The sequence below is a fragment of the Python bivittatus genome, unplaced genomic scaffold (genome assembly GCF_059951505.1).
Source record: "Python bivittatus isolate LINGU-HERP-01145 unplaced genomic scaffold, Pbiv_v1 ctg000480_np1212, whole genome shotgun sequence".
In the NCBI taxonomy this organism is placed as follows: domain Eukaryota; kingdom Metazoa; phylum Chordata; class Lepidosauria; order Squamata; family Pythonidae; genus Python; species Python bivittatus.
Window position 1 is genome coordinate 83480843 of NW_028277075.1, and position 12866 is coordinate 83493708.

Consider the following 12866-nt stretch of genomic DNA (forward strand, 5'->3'; position numbering starts at 1 on the left):
CAATAAAATACAGCATTAGCCCATATCGCCAAATGGTGATATAAAGAAATAAGGGATACATTCTTCACTGTCAGAAAAGGGGCATCTCTTTTAAAATCTTACCCTTCAGCTCTGTGAGATATGGGCGTGTCTATACACGTATGTATGCATGTCTTTGTGTATTTATACGTGCATATACAGTACACTGGGTGCTTTGCAGCATGCAGGGACACAAATGCTTCTGCAACTCCTTAAAGCAGCTTGGTGTTGGATTTAAAGGCAAACGTTGCTTTAGACTGCATGTGGATGCAAATGTGGCACCTGCTTGAAGCTCCTTAAACCAACTATGTCTTTTGCTGGGATTATGCAGCAGTTGCAGAAGGCCAACCTATGGTCCCCAGAAAAGATGCAGCTGCTTTAAGAGTTGCAGACAAGTGCTACATGTGTGTCCCTGCATGCTCCAAAGCAACTGCTGTGCGGCTCCTTAAGCCAAACCTAACTTTTCCCAGGTTTGTGCAGAAGTCCCTAAAATACCCTCACACACATGGAATGCACTGGAGTCTTTTTACATTTAGCAGATTGAGACTGCAATTCTATAAGTGGCTATGCATACATGCCCCCATTCTTTCTGATGGGACTAATGCCCAAGTAAGTGTTTGGAGGACTGCAATCTTCGTACACATAGGAGGGAATCTAGCGAGGCCCTGCTGAATCTCCCCTCCCATGGTGAGCTCCTCCCCCCACCCCCACCCTCAACCTCTGCAGGCAGAGATACACAGAGAAACCTCTGTAGTGCAACTGGAAGAGCATGCTGCGTTTGGCAGTGGGTTCTGGAATGGGGATGCCTGAGAGCCCAAGCTCTCCTAGCAATTGTGCTTTTGAACATTACTCAATAATCTTGCTTTACAAAATTATTTATGAATGCATTCAAAGTTACCTAAAAGGGTGCATGCCCTACCACTCAGCAAAGCTCCCAGTTCATTGCACAGAGAAAAGCAGCAATTCAGAAGAGAGCTATGCTAATGCTTTCCCTGTGGTGTCCTAATTTGCGAGGCACAGTCCAATGACATGCAGGAACATTCTGAAATAGGATATTTCACTCCTCGGTCTGAAGATGAAGGTCCTACGACTTCATTCTAGGTAACATTAATGATTTTTCCTGAAGATCATACACAGAGGGATTCAGAGACGAGAGGCAGAGAAAACTGCAGAACTCCAAGCCCTGTTTCAATGAAGGATCCCACGAAGCAGCTGATACCATTTTTACCCAAAACAAATGCACCCACGTTACAGCACAAAGCAAATACCTCTGGAAAGTTACAGTTTGGCTGGGAAGTAGCACAGAATCCTTGGGTGGTTTCCAGGCTATAATTGGAATAGCTAATATGGCACAAGTTCACCTCAGGAGGAGTGAGGTTGTACTCCGCAGCTATACAGTCGGCAAGGTCCACAGTACTACAGGTGAACTGGCAGAAAGCAAGAGAGAAATATGAAACAACGACAATTCCAAGGGGAACCCCAACTAAGCAAAGCAGCTCTTTACCCCTCACAGCCTATGGCTGTCTGCAGAGGGAGCTCTTTATACCAATGCACTTGAGAAATGAGAAAGTGGACAGAGAGAAGTTTTCTTCTCATGGTATTAAAATCTAGGGTCCTCCCTTGAAGGTAAAATGTGGAGAGATGAAGAACAAACAAAAGGGAGCATTTCTTTACACAATGCATAGTCAGATGGAACTTGCTGACATGAAGGTGACCCTTTTTGTGGTTTTAAACAGGGACTAGAGAAGTTTTTGGAGGACTGATACATGGCCACCAGTTTTCAAGAAAGTCTTCTAAAATCAAATCACATGTCAGTTACTCAGGAGAGTAACTGTGGGTAGGGTGCTATGAGGTTTATTCTAACAAGTGCTTTGGGGCAAGGAAGGAAGGTATGTACAAAGCAAATTTTATTAATCTTTTGTCTAACAAACATTAAATCTAATCAATTAAATATACTGTATACAATTATTCTATACTTTTTTAAATTAATAATTACCAACCTATAGCAACTTTTTGAAAAGACTCTCAGGTCTTGCTCTTCAGCTTCTGCGGTACTAATAATTCGCACTAAAGCTCAACCAGGAAAGGGAAATGCAACATACCATGTTGACAAAGGCTGAGAGGAAAACCAGTACAATGGTGAAGATCCCAACAAGGGTGTTATTGGTCCTGGACTGAACAATCTTCCGTGAAAGAGTCTGGAGTGGAACTGGAAACAGCTGAATATAGGGGGGAAAATGGATATTTAAAACTATGGTTTTGTACAAATATCTGGCACCCTGAAAAGCTACAGGCATTAATGTTAATTCCCAAGAATGAATTAATGGTCAACTGTCTCTCTTCACGCCCATGTAATTTTTGGAGCAGGAATGTATAATTGCTTGAGTAACTTGTTATATTGACCTTATTGGTCAATTATTATACCTGATAGATATAATAGCTTTTAGGTGAAAAGCAGAGAATGGCACCCAAAATTAAGAATATTGTATGATCAGGCCTACCCTTGTTTTCAGTATGTGCATCAAAGCCTAATCTCAGAACAGATATATCAACTTGTATATGCTTATGAAATCTTCAGCATTCTCTTTAGCACTCTGTTCTGTTTCCAAGGTTGCAAACTATTTAGATATTTCTTATATAAAAAGGGTGAAGGAAGATCAAGGTTAGGTGGACAATGAATGCAAACAAAATAGTGAATTGATGATATGGATGCTGACAAATGAAAATGCCCTAAAACCTTAGATGTATCTGAGGCATAGAACAGTTAACTAGGATTAAATCTGATAATCCTAAAAATTGATTGATACATTATCAAGGGTACAAAAGTGGCTCAATAATGATCAATATTATCCTGAATAAATAAAGTTCAAGGAATTTTGACAAATGAATTTTGGATCCCTGAAGTTTATGTGTGCTGAGGCTCTTATCCTTGTATGCCTGGACAGTCCTGTTTTCCTTTGGTTCTTCCTCTTCCACTCCCCCACCTCACTCTTTCTCTTACTATCACTAGGTTTTTTTGTTTGCTGTTTTTTTTCCTTCAAATCTCCCACACACATTTTTTAATGTCACAAATCCATGGAGACCAAGCAGATACTTTAGGCCTCAAATGCGAATGCAGAAATTCTATAGAAGTTAAAAGCCTCCCTGCTGAGTGTTAATTTCAGCTCATCTTAGTCCTCTCCGCTGCCATTCCTAGAGAAAAATCTGAAACAAAAGAGAAATAGCAGCTTCCTTATCCATCACTATTATTTCATCAACTAGCTTCTAAGCAAGTTTCCTTTAAAAAGAGAGGAGAAAAACCCACAACAGGGAGAAATGCTTTGTAGAATACTCTTTTAGCAATGACTAACCCACTGACCTCCCCCTTTTTGCTCCTCTCCCTTTTTTTTTGCACTTAGAGAAGGACTTTATTTTCCTTCAGACACAAGCATCATTATGAAACTCCTTTCATCAAAGGAACACTGAGTTGCTGGCAACTCTTACAAACAGAGTGAGAGGGAAACAATCCACAGCCATGTTGACTATTTTTAAGTTGCTACTTTCCCCTGCACCCAGTACAAAGAATGTCCATCTGTTTTCTAGCATAGGCAGTGGGATGGACTGGAAAGGGGGAGTCCCCAACACAGAAGATACAGAAGAATATAATATAATAAGATACAACAAAATGCAGTACGAAACTGATTATGGTGATGATGAAGATGACGATAACAACAACAACATCTGACAATACTCTTGTGATTAAACTAAGAGTGTAGCACAACAGCTCTTACTGTTATGGATGAATCACAGTGAAGTGCCATTTTACATTGGCAGAAATAAAATAAATCATGCACTGTACTGAAAGCAAAATTATTATCAGTACTCCTTAAAAGTACTGATAACCTCCTTAAGTATAGGAGTACTTTTAAAACCTCATAAGTCTTCTACAATCTGGTGCCCTCTAGATGTGTGGGACTACAACATCATTGCCCCCAAACCACACGCTATGAAGAGTGCTGCTCTTCAGACTACCACTGAACTCTGAAGCAGGTCAAATATGAAATAATGGATTAAAAAATCAATAAAAATACTTTTATTTATGATTCTTGCTGACTGATGACATTTGAAAACATAATACTTCAAACCTGGAAAATAAGTCACTCTTTACTTCTATCTGAGAACCTAACCGCTTATCATTTGATCATTTGGTGATAATTTTTCAAAATTGCATAACTGGGCAGAATACATTAGAAAAGAAATATGAAAGCAGTTTCATCATACAAATCAGCATTTTATTGTTCTGGAAGTTACAATGAAGGAGAAGTCTATTTGCATGAAGCACTAGACCATGCAGAGAACAATGATAATTTAGGATGGGAATGTTTTACGGAAAGGGTTAAAACGCCAGTAATGGATTCCAAGGTTTGGCAGTGACTGATTCAAAGATATGGAAAAATATGCAAGAAGAATGGAAGGAGAAGAAACATGAAGGTAGTAAACAATGAGTTCTGCAGCACTGAGGCAGGGTGCCACGATTCTGAGACTGAGATTTTGTCTCAGAAACGTAGGACCTAAATCAGAGGGGGTCACCATCAGGACTGTCTATATCAGTGTTGTCCAAACTTGGCCACTTTAAGATGAGTGGACTTCAACTCCCAGAATCCCCCAGCCAGAATTCCCCATGGCTGGCTGAGGAATTCTGGGAGTTGAAGTCCACTCATCTTAAAGTGGCCAAGTTTGGACAACACTGGTCTATATCAAAATGCTTCTGGATACTCAGACGATAGTTCAGAGTCTAAGCATTTAAGTTAACATGCCAAGGAGCTGTAAAGATCATAATTTTAACTGTTAGGTTTGTCACTGGGTGTTTCATTAGCAATTATTAGCCAGAGTTAACAGTTTCCCACTGACTTTTTTCTGTTTGTAAAGAAAATAAAAAATTTCAAGTTCTGGCTGTATTCTGTATAGCAGACGAAAGGGAAGGGACTGATAGCGCCTGCACTGATCGCGCCTCCCGCTGATGCAAATATTTGTATTTTTGGAATGATTTGGAAGGAGGGGCCACTTTGGCACCCTAAGCCAATGTCTACTTGGCTTTAGCCTGAAGCCTGCCATGCTGATGGATGATACATGGACACATAGAGCCTCCCCTCTCCCACAACTCCCATACTCACAAAGACACATGGACACATACATAAGTATCATTCCTCACATATACAACCTCCCTCCCTACACATAAATGGAGTGATTTTCTAATAAATGCTTTCATACAACAATGATAATAATATGATATAAAATTAAAATAAAAAAGGCCTGGACATCTCTATTATAAATAAAACAATTCCCCAGAATTTGACCAAATTGCTTTAAAGCCCTCTTTCTTGATTTTTAGTTTAAAAAAAGTCAAAAGTTGGCAAACAACACATATCAGCAATGCATTGCTGCAAAGCAGGTTTAGATTTATCTTTCCAACATTGTATATTTATTATGTTGGCCATTCCCCAGGCACAGTTCTAAATATCCTGACAAATGCCAAATATAATCAAGAAAAGCATATGAATGACTGAAAAGTAATCTTTCAATAAACTTTTGAAGTTATAGTAAAAATCCTATGGATTTCAGCTCCAAATATGGCAACAGTAGGACAACACCAAACCATGTGAATTGATGTTCTAAGAGGATGGACGTTGCTTCTAATCTATCAAACATTCTCTGAGAAAATACTGTTCTCATATATGAGGATAGTATTTTCTATTGTCTCAATCTCATTTGAAGATCAAAAGGAACTAATTTCACATTTTAAAATCAATCTTCTACTAATTTACAAGAACAGGACCTATAATCTCCTATCACTTAAATATTTTCTTGTTTGGGAACATAACCTTCACTCCGCAAAAGCCATCTGCAGAACTGGTGCTGAACTGTGATGAGGTCAGTTATTAAGTACTTGGGGGATAATCATATCAACATATGTAATTAATTAAATTACGCTTAAAATTAATCAAAATTTAACCCTGACTTAATCCCTTGCTTTCCTATTGTTCCTATTGTTTGAAATATGGTCCCCAATATGTTACTCCCTAGCATAGTCCTTTTCCATCCAAACTCCTGTTTTAGAATGAATAGCTAATGGGTCCTGCCAAACAGACCCCTGAAATCACTTTTCCTAAAATACAAGAAACATATCCAAAGATGTTCTCTTTTCACAATTGCTACTTAAAAAAACTCCAAGTAGATGATACTGTTACTTCTACTAAACATTTGCCACATTCATGTCATCAGCCAGTTCTAGTGGTCAAGGAAGAAAGTGACTATATTTTTTAGACACACTTGGTAACATTTACATATGATCACTAAAGAGTATTCATAATTTGCTTTGCATATAATTCAGAGATTTCATCCTTTTCAGAATTCAGCAGTCAAGCTGGTTTATATCAAGCCAGTGTTGCAATAATTACACTGACTGCTAATTCATTTCTTGGATATAATGATTACTGACAAAGTCTAGCTTGCTTAGGTCTGAGTTACCTGCAAAGAGCATGTATTTCTACATCAGGGAGGGGAAAACTTTGGCCCTCCCAGCAGCTGTAGCCAACATGGCCAATTACAAAGGATGGTGGCTAATTTTATTTATTTATTTATTCCTTATTATTTCAATTTATATGGCCATCCATTTCAAATTCATGACTCTAGGCAGCTGATGATGTTAAAAGAACATTTTAAAAAACAGAAAAAAAAACACATAAAAACAGCAGCTGGGGTAAAAACAGAGTCACCAATCACAAGTCAACATAACCAATGCCCAGGCTTAGCTGAGGCTTTTTTATACAGAAGTAGTTTTATAATATCTTTATTTTGCATATTTTCTAAACTGCCTTGAGAACCTTGCTAGTTGGTTATCTATTTATCTATTTATCTATTTATCTATTTATCTATTTATCTATTTATCTATCTATCTATCTATCTATCTATCTATCTATCTATCTATCTATCTATCTATCTATCTATCTATCTGCATATTGCTGTTTTTATTGCCTTGTTACTTTCTGTTTAATTGTTTCACTACTTTTTGTTCACTGCCCTGAGTCTCAGAATTGGAGAAATCTACAAACATTGTTAAACAATCCATTTGGAAACTATATACATATAATCTAAATCAGTTTACAAAACATGCTGCTTCCAGAAGATCAGGCAGCAAACAGCCACATAAAAGACTCATAATTTTATTCTTTTAGCAATAAATGTCCAATAGGTTTAATGGGCCTTTTTTACATTATAAACAACTCTAAATCCAAAAAAGAGGGTAAGGAAAAGGAGAAAATTCCAAGCCTACCCCCTCTGGAAAAGTCTTTGCATTATATCACTATATCACTCCAATGCTCAGCTGCCAAAAAACTAAATAAATAAAAATTTGTGAGTTCTGGATGCAAAAAGATCCCATGTCCCACTCCAAATAAGAGATCTCAAGTATCTTGTAGGAAATGTATTTTGGTTTTCAGAAGTGGTTGAAGAAAGCTTATATAAGTGAACCAATTAATAAGCCTCTACTAATATTAATCTACAGATTCCACCTGAAGTTCCTGGCAGAAGGACAATGAGAAAAATGTAATTTTTTGCAGGAAGTCAGTGTGGTGATTTCATTATATAGTATATCACTAGGTTTCAGCCTCAAAATGGGCAATTAATTAAAACAATGCATAAGGGAGCAACTCACCTTTAAACAGGAGTAAATGACTGAAACAAACACTACTGTGGTCAATATCACAAAACAGGACAGGTAAAACGCCAGCATAAACACTGAGCTGAAACCAGAAAACAAAGTCAGGTGAGATATATATAACTACAAGTCAATTGAATATAGGCTTTTGTAGACAGAGAACTATATATACACACAGCAGCTCCCCTGATCCACATCCCTCCAACTATGTTGGTCTACAGCTTGCATTATCCATAAATCAAATCAAATCTTTATTACAGTCATAGACCAGCATAAGGAGGGTGTGGTACAGTCAATTAAAAAGCATAGAAGATACATCAGAATCTAAAAATAAGAAAGAGGAAAAAAAGAAAAAATATGAAAAGCTAGAAGATATTAAAACAGAAAGAGTGTGTGTGTGTGTGTGTGTGTGTGTGTGTACATAGTCTATAAGAATCTAAAAGAAGGGGTAGAAGCATTAGATGGGTGTCAGGGAGCATCAAAGGTTAGTATGTGGAAGACTATATCAAATTACAGAGCACTCTAATAATGGCAGACTAAGCACTCATTAAGTTTAGTTTGTTACAGATCATCATCTGATGAATTTTGAGCACTGCTGTACAGAACCTGGCAACATTGTATGTTGTAGTGGGGTTGGTATCTGAAAGCCACAGGGAGGTGTAGAATTGTCCTGTGTGCCCTGGGTATTTATGCAATAATGGTGAGATGAGGCTAATACTGATGTCTCTGTGTACAGGCACTGGAGAAGCAAGTGCTCTGTTTCTGTGTGTCCAGAGTCATAGGGGCATTGTTTCTCTGGGTAAGGGATCTTCCTATATTGGCCCTCAAGGACAGCTGAGGAGAGGGCATGACATCATGCCAGGGTAAAGGCCCTCTGGTGTTTAGGGACTTGGAGTTTAGTTAGGTACATCATAGGGAGGCAGAGTACCTGTTGGATTCACTAGCAATAAAGGTTGGGGTCCTGGCTAGATCCAATTAGCGCTCTGTGTCTGCTATATGCTGTTTAATGGGTGCGTTGGCCTGTCGTATCCCATGCTGAGTAGAAGACCTGGAGAAAAGCCCAGGGATGAGATTTCAGTTCCCACTGCCTGTTTCCATATGGATTGAAAATCGTCACTCATAGTTAATTGGGCAAGGCCAAGAGGAAAAAAGGGTAGTCTGAGCCAAAAGTTGAGTATGGTTACCTACACTCTAGCTTCCACTTTCACAAAGCCTGTCCCTAGTCACAGGATGGCAATAGAGACACAGTTTGGGACATGAAGGACTGATCCTAGAAATTTGGATTCTACAAGTACTAATGGTGCAAAATTGGAGCAGGGGCCCAGCTGGGCACCATAAAGAAGTTCTGCTATTGGCTTGGCTGCAAATAATTTAAGTGCTGCGGGTATATAGTGGCCACCTTTTGTCTTAAGGAATTTAAGGATGGCAGATGAGCTCCTCTGTGCATTTTCAGCAACGTAATACCTATGGGCCGACAGAATGAAGGACTACCCCCAGAAATTTGAAACAGGAGACCTGCTCAATCTTGTGGCCATCTATGTTCCAGGAGTGACTCTTGGGCCTTTTGGCAAACGCCATGATTTTAGTTTTCTGATAACTGATGTCTGGCTGGGTCTCCTTGCAGTACTGTGTTAGTGCTTTCAGTGCTCTTTTAAAGCCAATAGGTGTTCTTGAAAGTATTGCTGCATCAGCAGAACAGAGATGTGTCTTCCAGCAAGTTTTGGGGAGTAAAAGTTCATGTTGTGGAGATGGCCCACCATACAGTTGATTGCATTATCCATACCCAGCAAAGCCAGGTTGGGGAAGGTTAGGGTAGAAACCTCAGAGCCAATCACAGACCTTGATAAATTATTAAACCAGTCAGGAAGCTCCATCTTTTATAGGAAATACCATTCTGCTTGGGAGATCACTGTGAGACTGAAATTATATTTTGCAATTTCAGTCCTATTATGCATTTGGCAGTAAGGAAAACCATAAACCTGAATGGCAGCGTTGTAAATTCAATGATAGAAGCATCTGCAATCCAAGCAACATACTCAATTTATACTTCTCTTAATCTTGAAATCATATTATATTCCATACATCAGGGGGAAAAAATCATTCTCTCTCACTCAACTTGAAACTATTGGGAGGCTTTTATATAGAGTAGTTCCTTCCCCTCCCTGATCACCATGAGTGTTTGTCAAAAGAAATGGACGAGAAAAACATATACAAGGCAGTACCAATCATTTCAATGAGTATGAACATAATTCATTTTTACAAAGGGATTCGAAACAACCGGTTACTGTTGAGAGACTGCCTGGGTGGTATTTTGTAGCCAGCCGTACCTACCTTCAGTGAATGCCATCCTATTTCCCCTCCTCCCTTGGATCCTCCTCCTTGCAGACATTGACGGTGTACTGTTTTCGTAGGGTTATTGCTGGCTTGCTTTTTGGTTGCCCCCCTTGCTTCTCTTGGTCAAAACTTTTTTCTACCACTTCCTTTTCATGCATGCCCTCTTCATTTCCAACAGCCCAATCCTGACTATCGTAGCTATCATGACTCAGCACCCAAGTTTCTTCAGAACCATATTACATTTGTATGCTAGAAAGGCTCAGAAAAAAAACAGCTTCTTTTAATAATCTGTCCCTTGTTTAATCTCATGCATGGACTTGGATACAGATAAAACAGAATTTTCTACCACAACACTTGACAAAAAGTGATGATTCAAAGGAACGTTTAATGCCTTTGTGACCAACAAATGTAATACTGCTTCTAGTGCCTGTTTCAAATTCTCTGTTATACACTTGAAGTCCATATTCATGTGGATCTACAATTCTTTGCTTTGCCAGAAGTTCAATTTCACTGATGGGTTGGGAGATTTTCTGCTACAGGTTGATCTTCAAAACATTTTCACAAAAGGATCACTTGGGGAAACTGAGCTGGAAAGAAAGTACTTAAGACTTTCTCTATGGTACCATTTTCCCCACTGCAATGGCTTTCCCCTCGTACACAGGGGCAATTCCCTAAAGATACAAATAGCAGCATTATAATTTAAGAGGATAACCGCTGCATCTCTCAACACAGCTTCCTTAGAGCAGCTCAGCTTTCTGCAGCAGTCTTCAGTTTAAAAGAGAAATAAAGGGGATATGATCTAAAAAGATGGGAAAGGAAGGATAAATTCTGTAATGTAATTAAGAGAATGGGAAAAACTCAGTTCGCTTTCTTAATCAGCAAGAATCAGGTTGGTCATGACAATACCATTTTCCTTGGTATTTTACACGTGCTGTCCATTACAGAGGCATCTGCAGCAAGAATCAAACCAGGGGTAGGAAGCCCTTCAGATGCTGCTGAACTGTAATTACCCAGAAGCCCCAACCAGTATAATAAATGGCAGGGGATGCCATGTTCAATGACACATCCTTGAACTGAAGTGTTGTAGGGGCAAGAAACTTCCCTTTATATATCCTGTTAGACAATACTTCATTGGGTACAAATTCTTTGCAGCAGATGCAAGATTGGACAAGCTGGCAATACTGTATTCCTATTTCCCCATCATTCCTTCTCCCTACTCTAAAAAAAATGCCCATAGAAAATCGAAAGGATACCAGAGCAAAGGTACAATGTGGTTGCGTGCCACAAGTAACTTTGCTGCCTTCAGATGCATTTCTAATGACCACTGGAGCTAAACTATATATTTAATTTTTCTTTAGAGTTAACTGCCATTTCAGTTTTGAACATCATTACTATATATGAGTGTAAATTTTATCCTGACAATTTTTCTGACTGATTATGTATAAAATCCACAAACAAAACAGGCTTACAGTGGGGGAAAAAAGTATTTAGTCAGCCACCAATTGTGCAAGTTCTCCCACTTAAAAAGATGAGAGAGGCCTGTAGTTTTCATCATAGGTATACCTCAACTATGAGAGACAAAATGGGGGGGGGAAAATCCAGAAAATCACATTGTCTGATTTTTAAAGAATTTATTTGCAAATCATGGTGGAAAATAAGTATTTGGTCAATATCAAAAGTTCATCTCAATACTTTGTTATATATCCTTTGTTGGCAATGACAGAGGTCAAACGTTTTCTGTAAGTCTTCACAAAGTTCTCACACACTGTTGCTGGTATTTTGGCCCATTCCTCCATGCAGATCTCCTCTAGAGCAGTGATGTTTTGGGGCTGTCGCTGGGCAACACAGACTTTCAACTCCCTCCAAAGGTTTTCCATGGGGTTGAGATCTGGAGACTGGCTAGGCCACTCCAGGACCTTGAAATGCTTCTTACGAAGCCACTCCTTTGTTGCCCGGGCGGTGTGTTTGGGATCATTGTCATGCTGAAAGACCCAGCCACGTTTCATCTTCAATGCCCTTGCTGATGGAAGGAGGTGTTCACTCCAAATCTCACGATACATGGCCCCATTCATTCTTTCCTTTACACGGATCAGTCGTCCTGGTCCCTTTGCAGAAAAACAGCCCCAAAGCATGATGTTTCCACCCCCATGCTTCACAGTAGATATGGTGTTCTTTGGATGCAACTCAGCATTCTCTCTCCTCCAAACACAACGAGTTGAGTTTAGACCAAAACGTTCTACTTTGGTTTCATCTGACCATATGACATTCTCCCAATCTTCTTCTGGATCATCCAAATGCTCTCTAGCAAACTTCAGACAGGCCCGGACATGTACTGGCTTAAGCAGGGGGACACGTCTGGCACTACAGGATTTGAGTCCCTGGCGGCGTAGTGTGTTACTGATGGTAGCCTTTGTTACTTTGGTCCCAGTTCTCTGTAGGTCATTCACTAGGTCCCCCCATGTGGTTCCGGGATTTTTGCTCACCGTTCTTGTGATCATTTTGACCCCACGGGGTGAGATCTTGCGTGGAGCCCCAGATCGAGGGAGATTATCAGTGGTCTTATATGTCTTCCATTTTCTAATTATTGCTCCCACAGTTAATTTCTTCACACCAAGCTGCTTGCCTATTGCAGATTCAGTCTTCCCAGCCTGGTGCAGGTCTACAAGTTTGTTTCTGGTGTCCTTCAACAGCTCTTTGGTCTTGGCCATAGTGGAGCTTGGAGGGTGACTGTTTGAGGTTGTGGACAGGTGTCTTTTATACTGATAACAAGGTCAAACAGGTGCCATTACTACAGGTAACAAGTGGAGGACAGAGGAGC

The 12866-nt window shown here is 39.5% G+C and overlaps 1 protein-coding gene across 3 annotated transcripts in view; it reads right to left on the bottom strand.

Annotated features, from left to right (window-relative positions):
- Positions 1-12866, bottom strand: part of ADCY5 (adenylate cyclase 5) — a 242562-nt gene that overhangs the window by 18289 nt on the left and 211407 nt on the right. For all 3 annotated transcript variants that reach the window (XM_088146444.1, XM_088146443.1, XM_025170761.2), the window contains exons 12-14: positions 7712-7799; positions 2121-2237; positions 1287-1445 (exon numbers count right to left, since the gene is read on the bottom strand). In XM_088146444.1, the coding sequence (XP_088002570.1) occupies positions 1287-1445; positions 2121-2237; positions 7712-7799 (364 nt within the window). The remainder of the gene's footprint in view (positions 1-1286; positions 1446-2120; positions 2238-7711; positions 7800-12866) is intronic.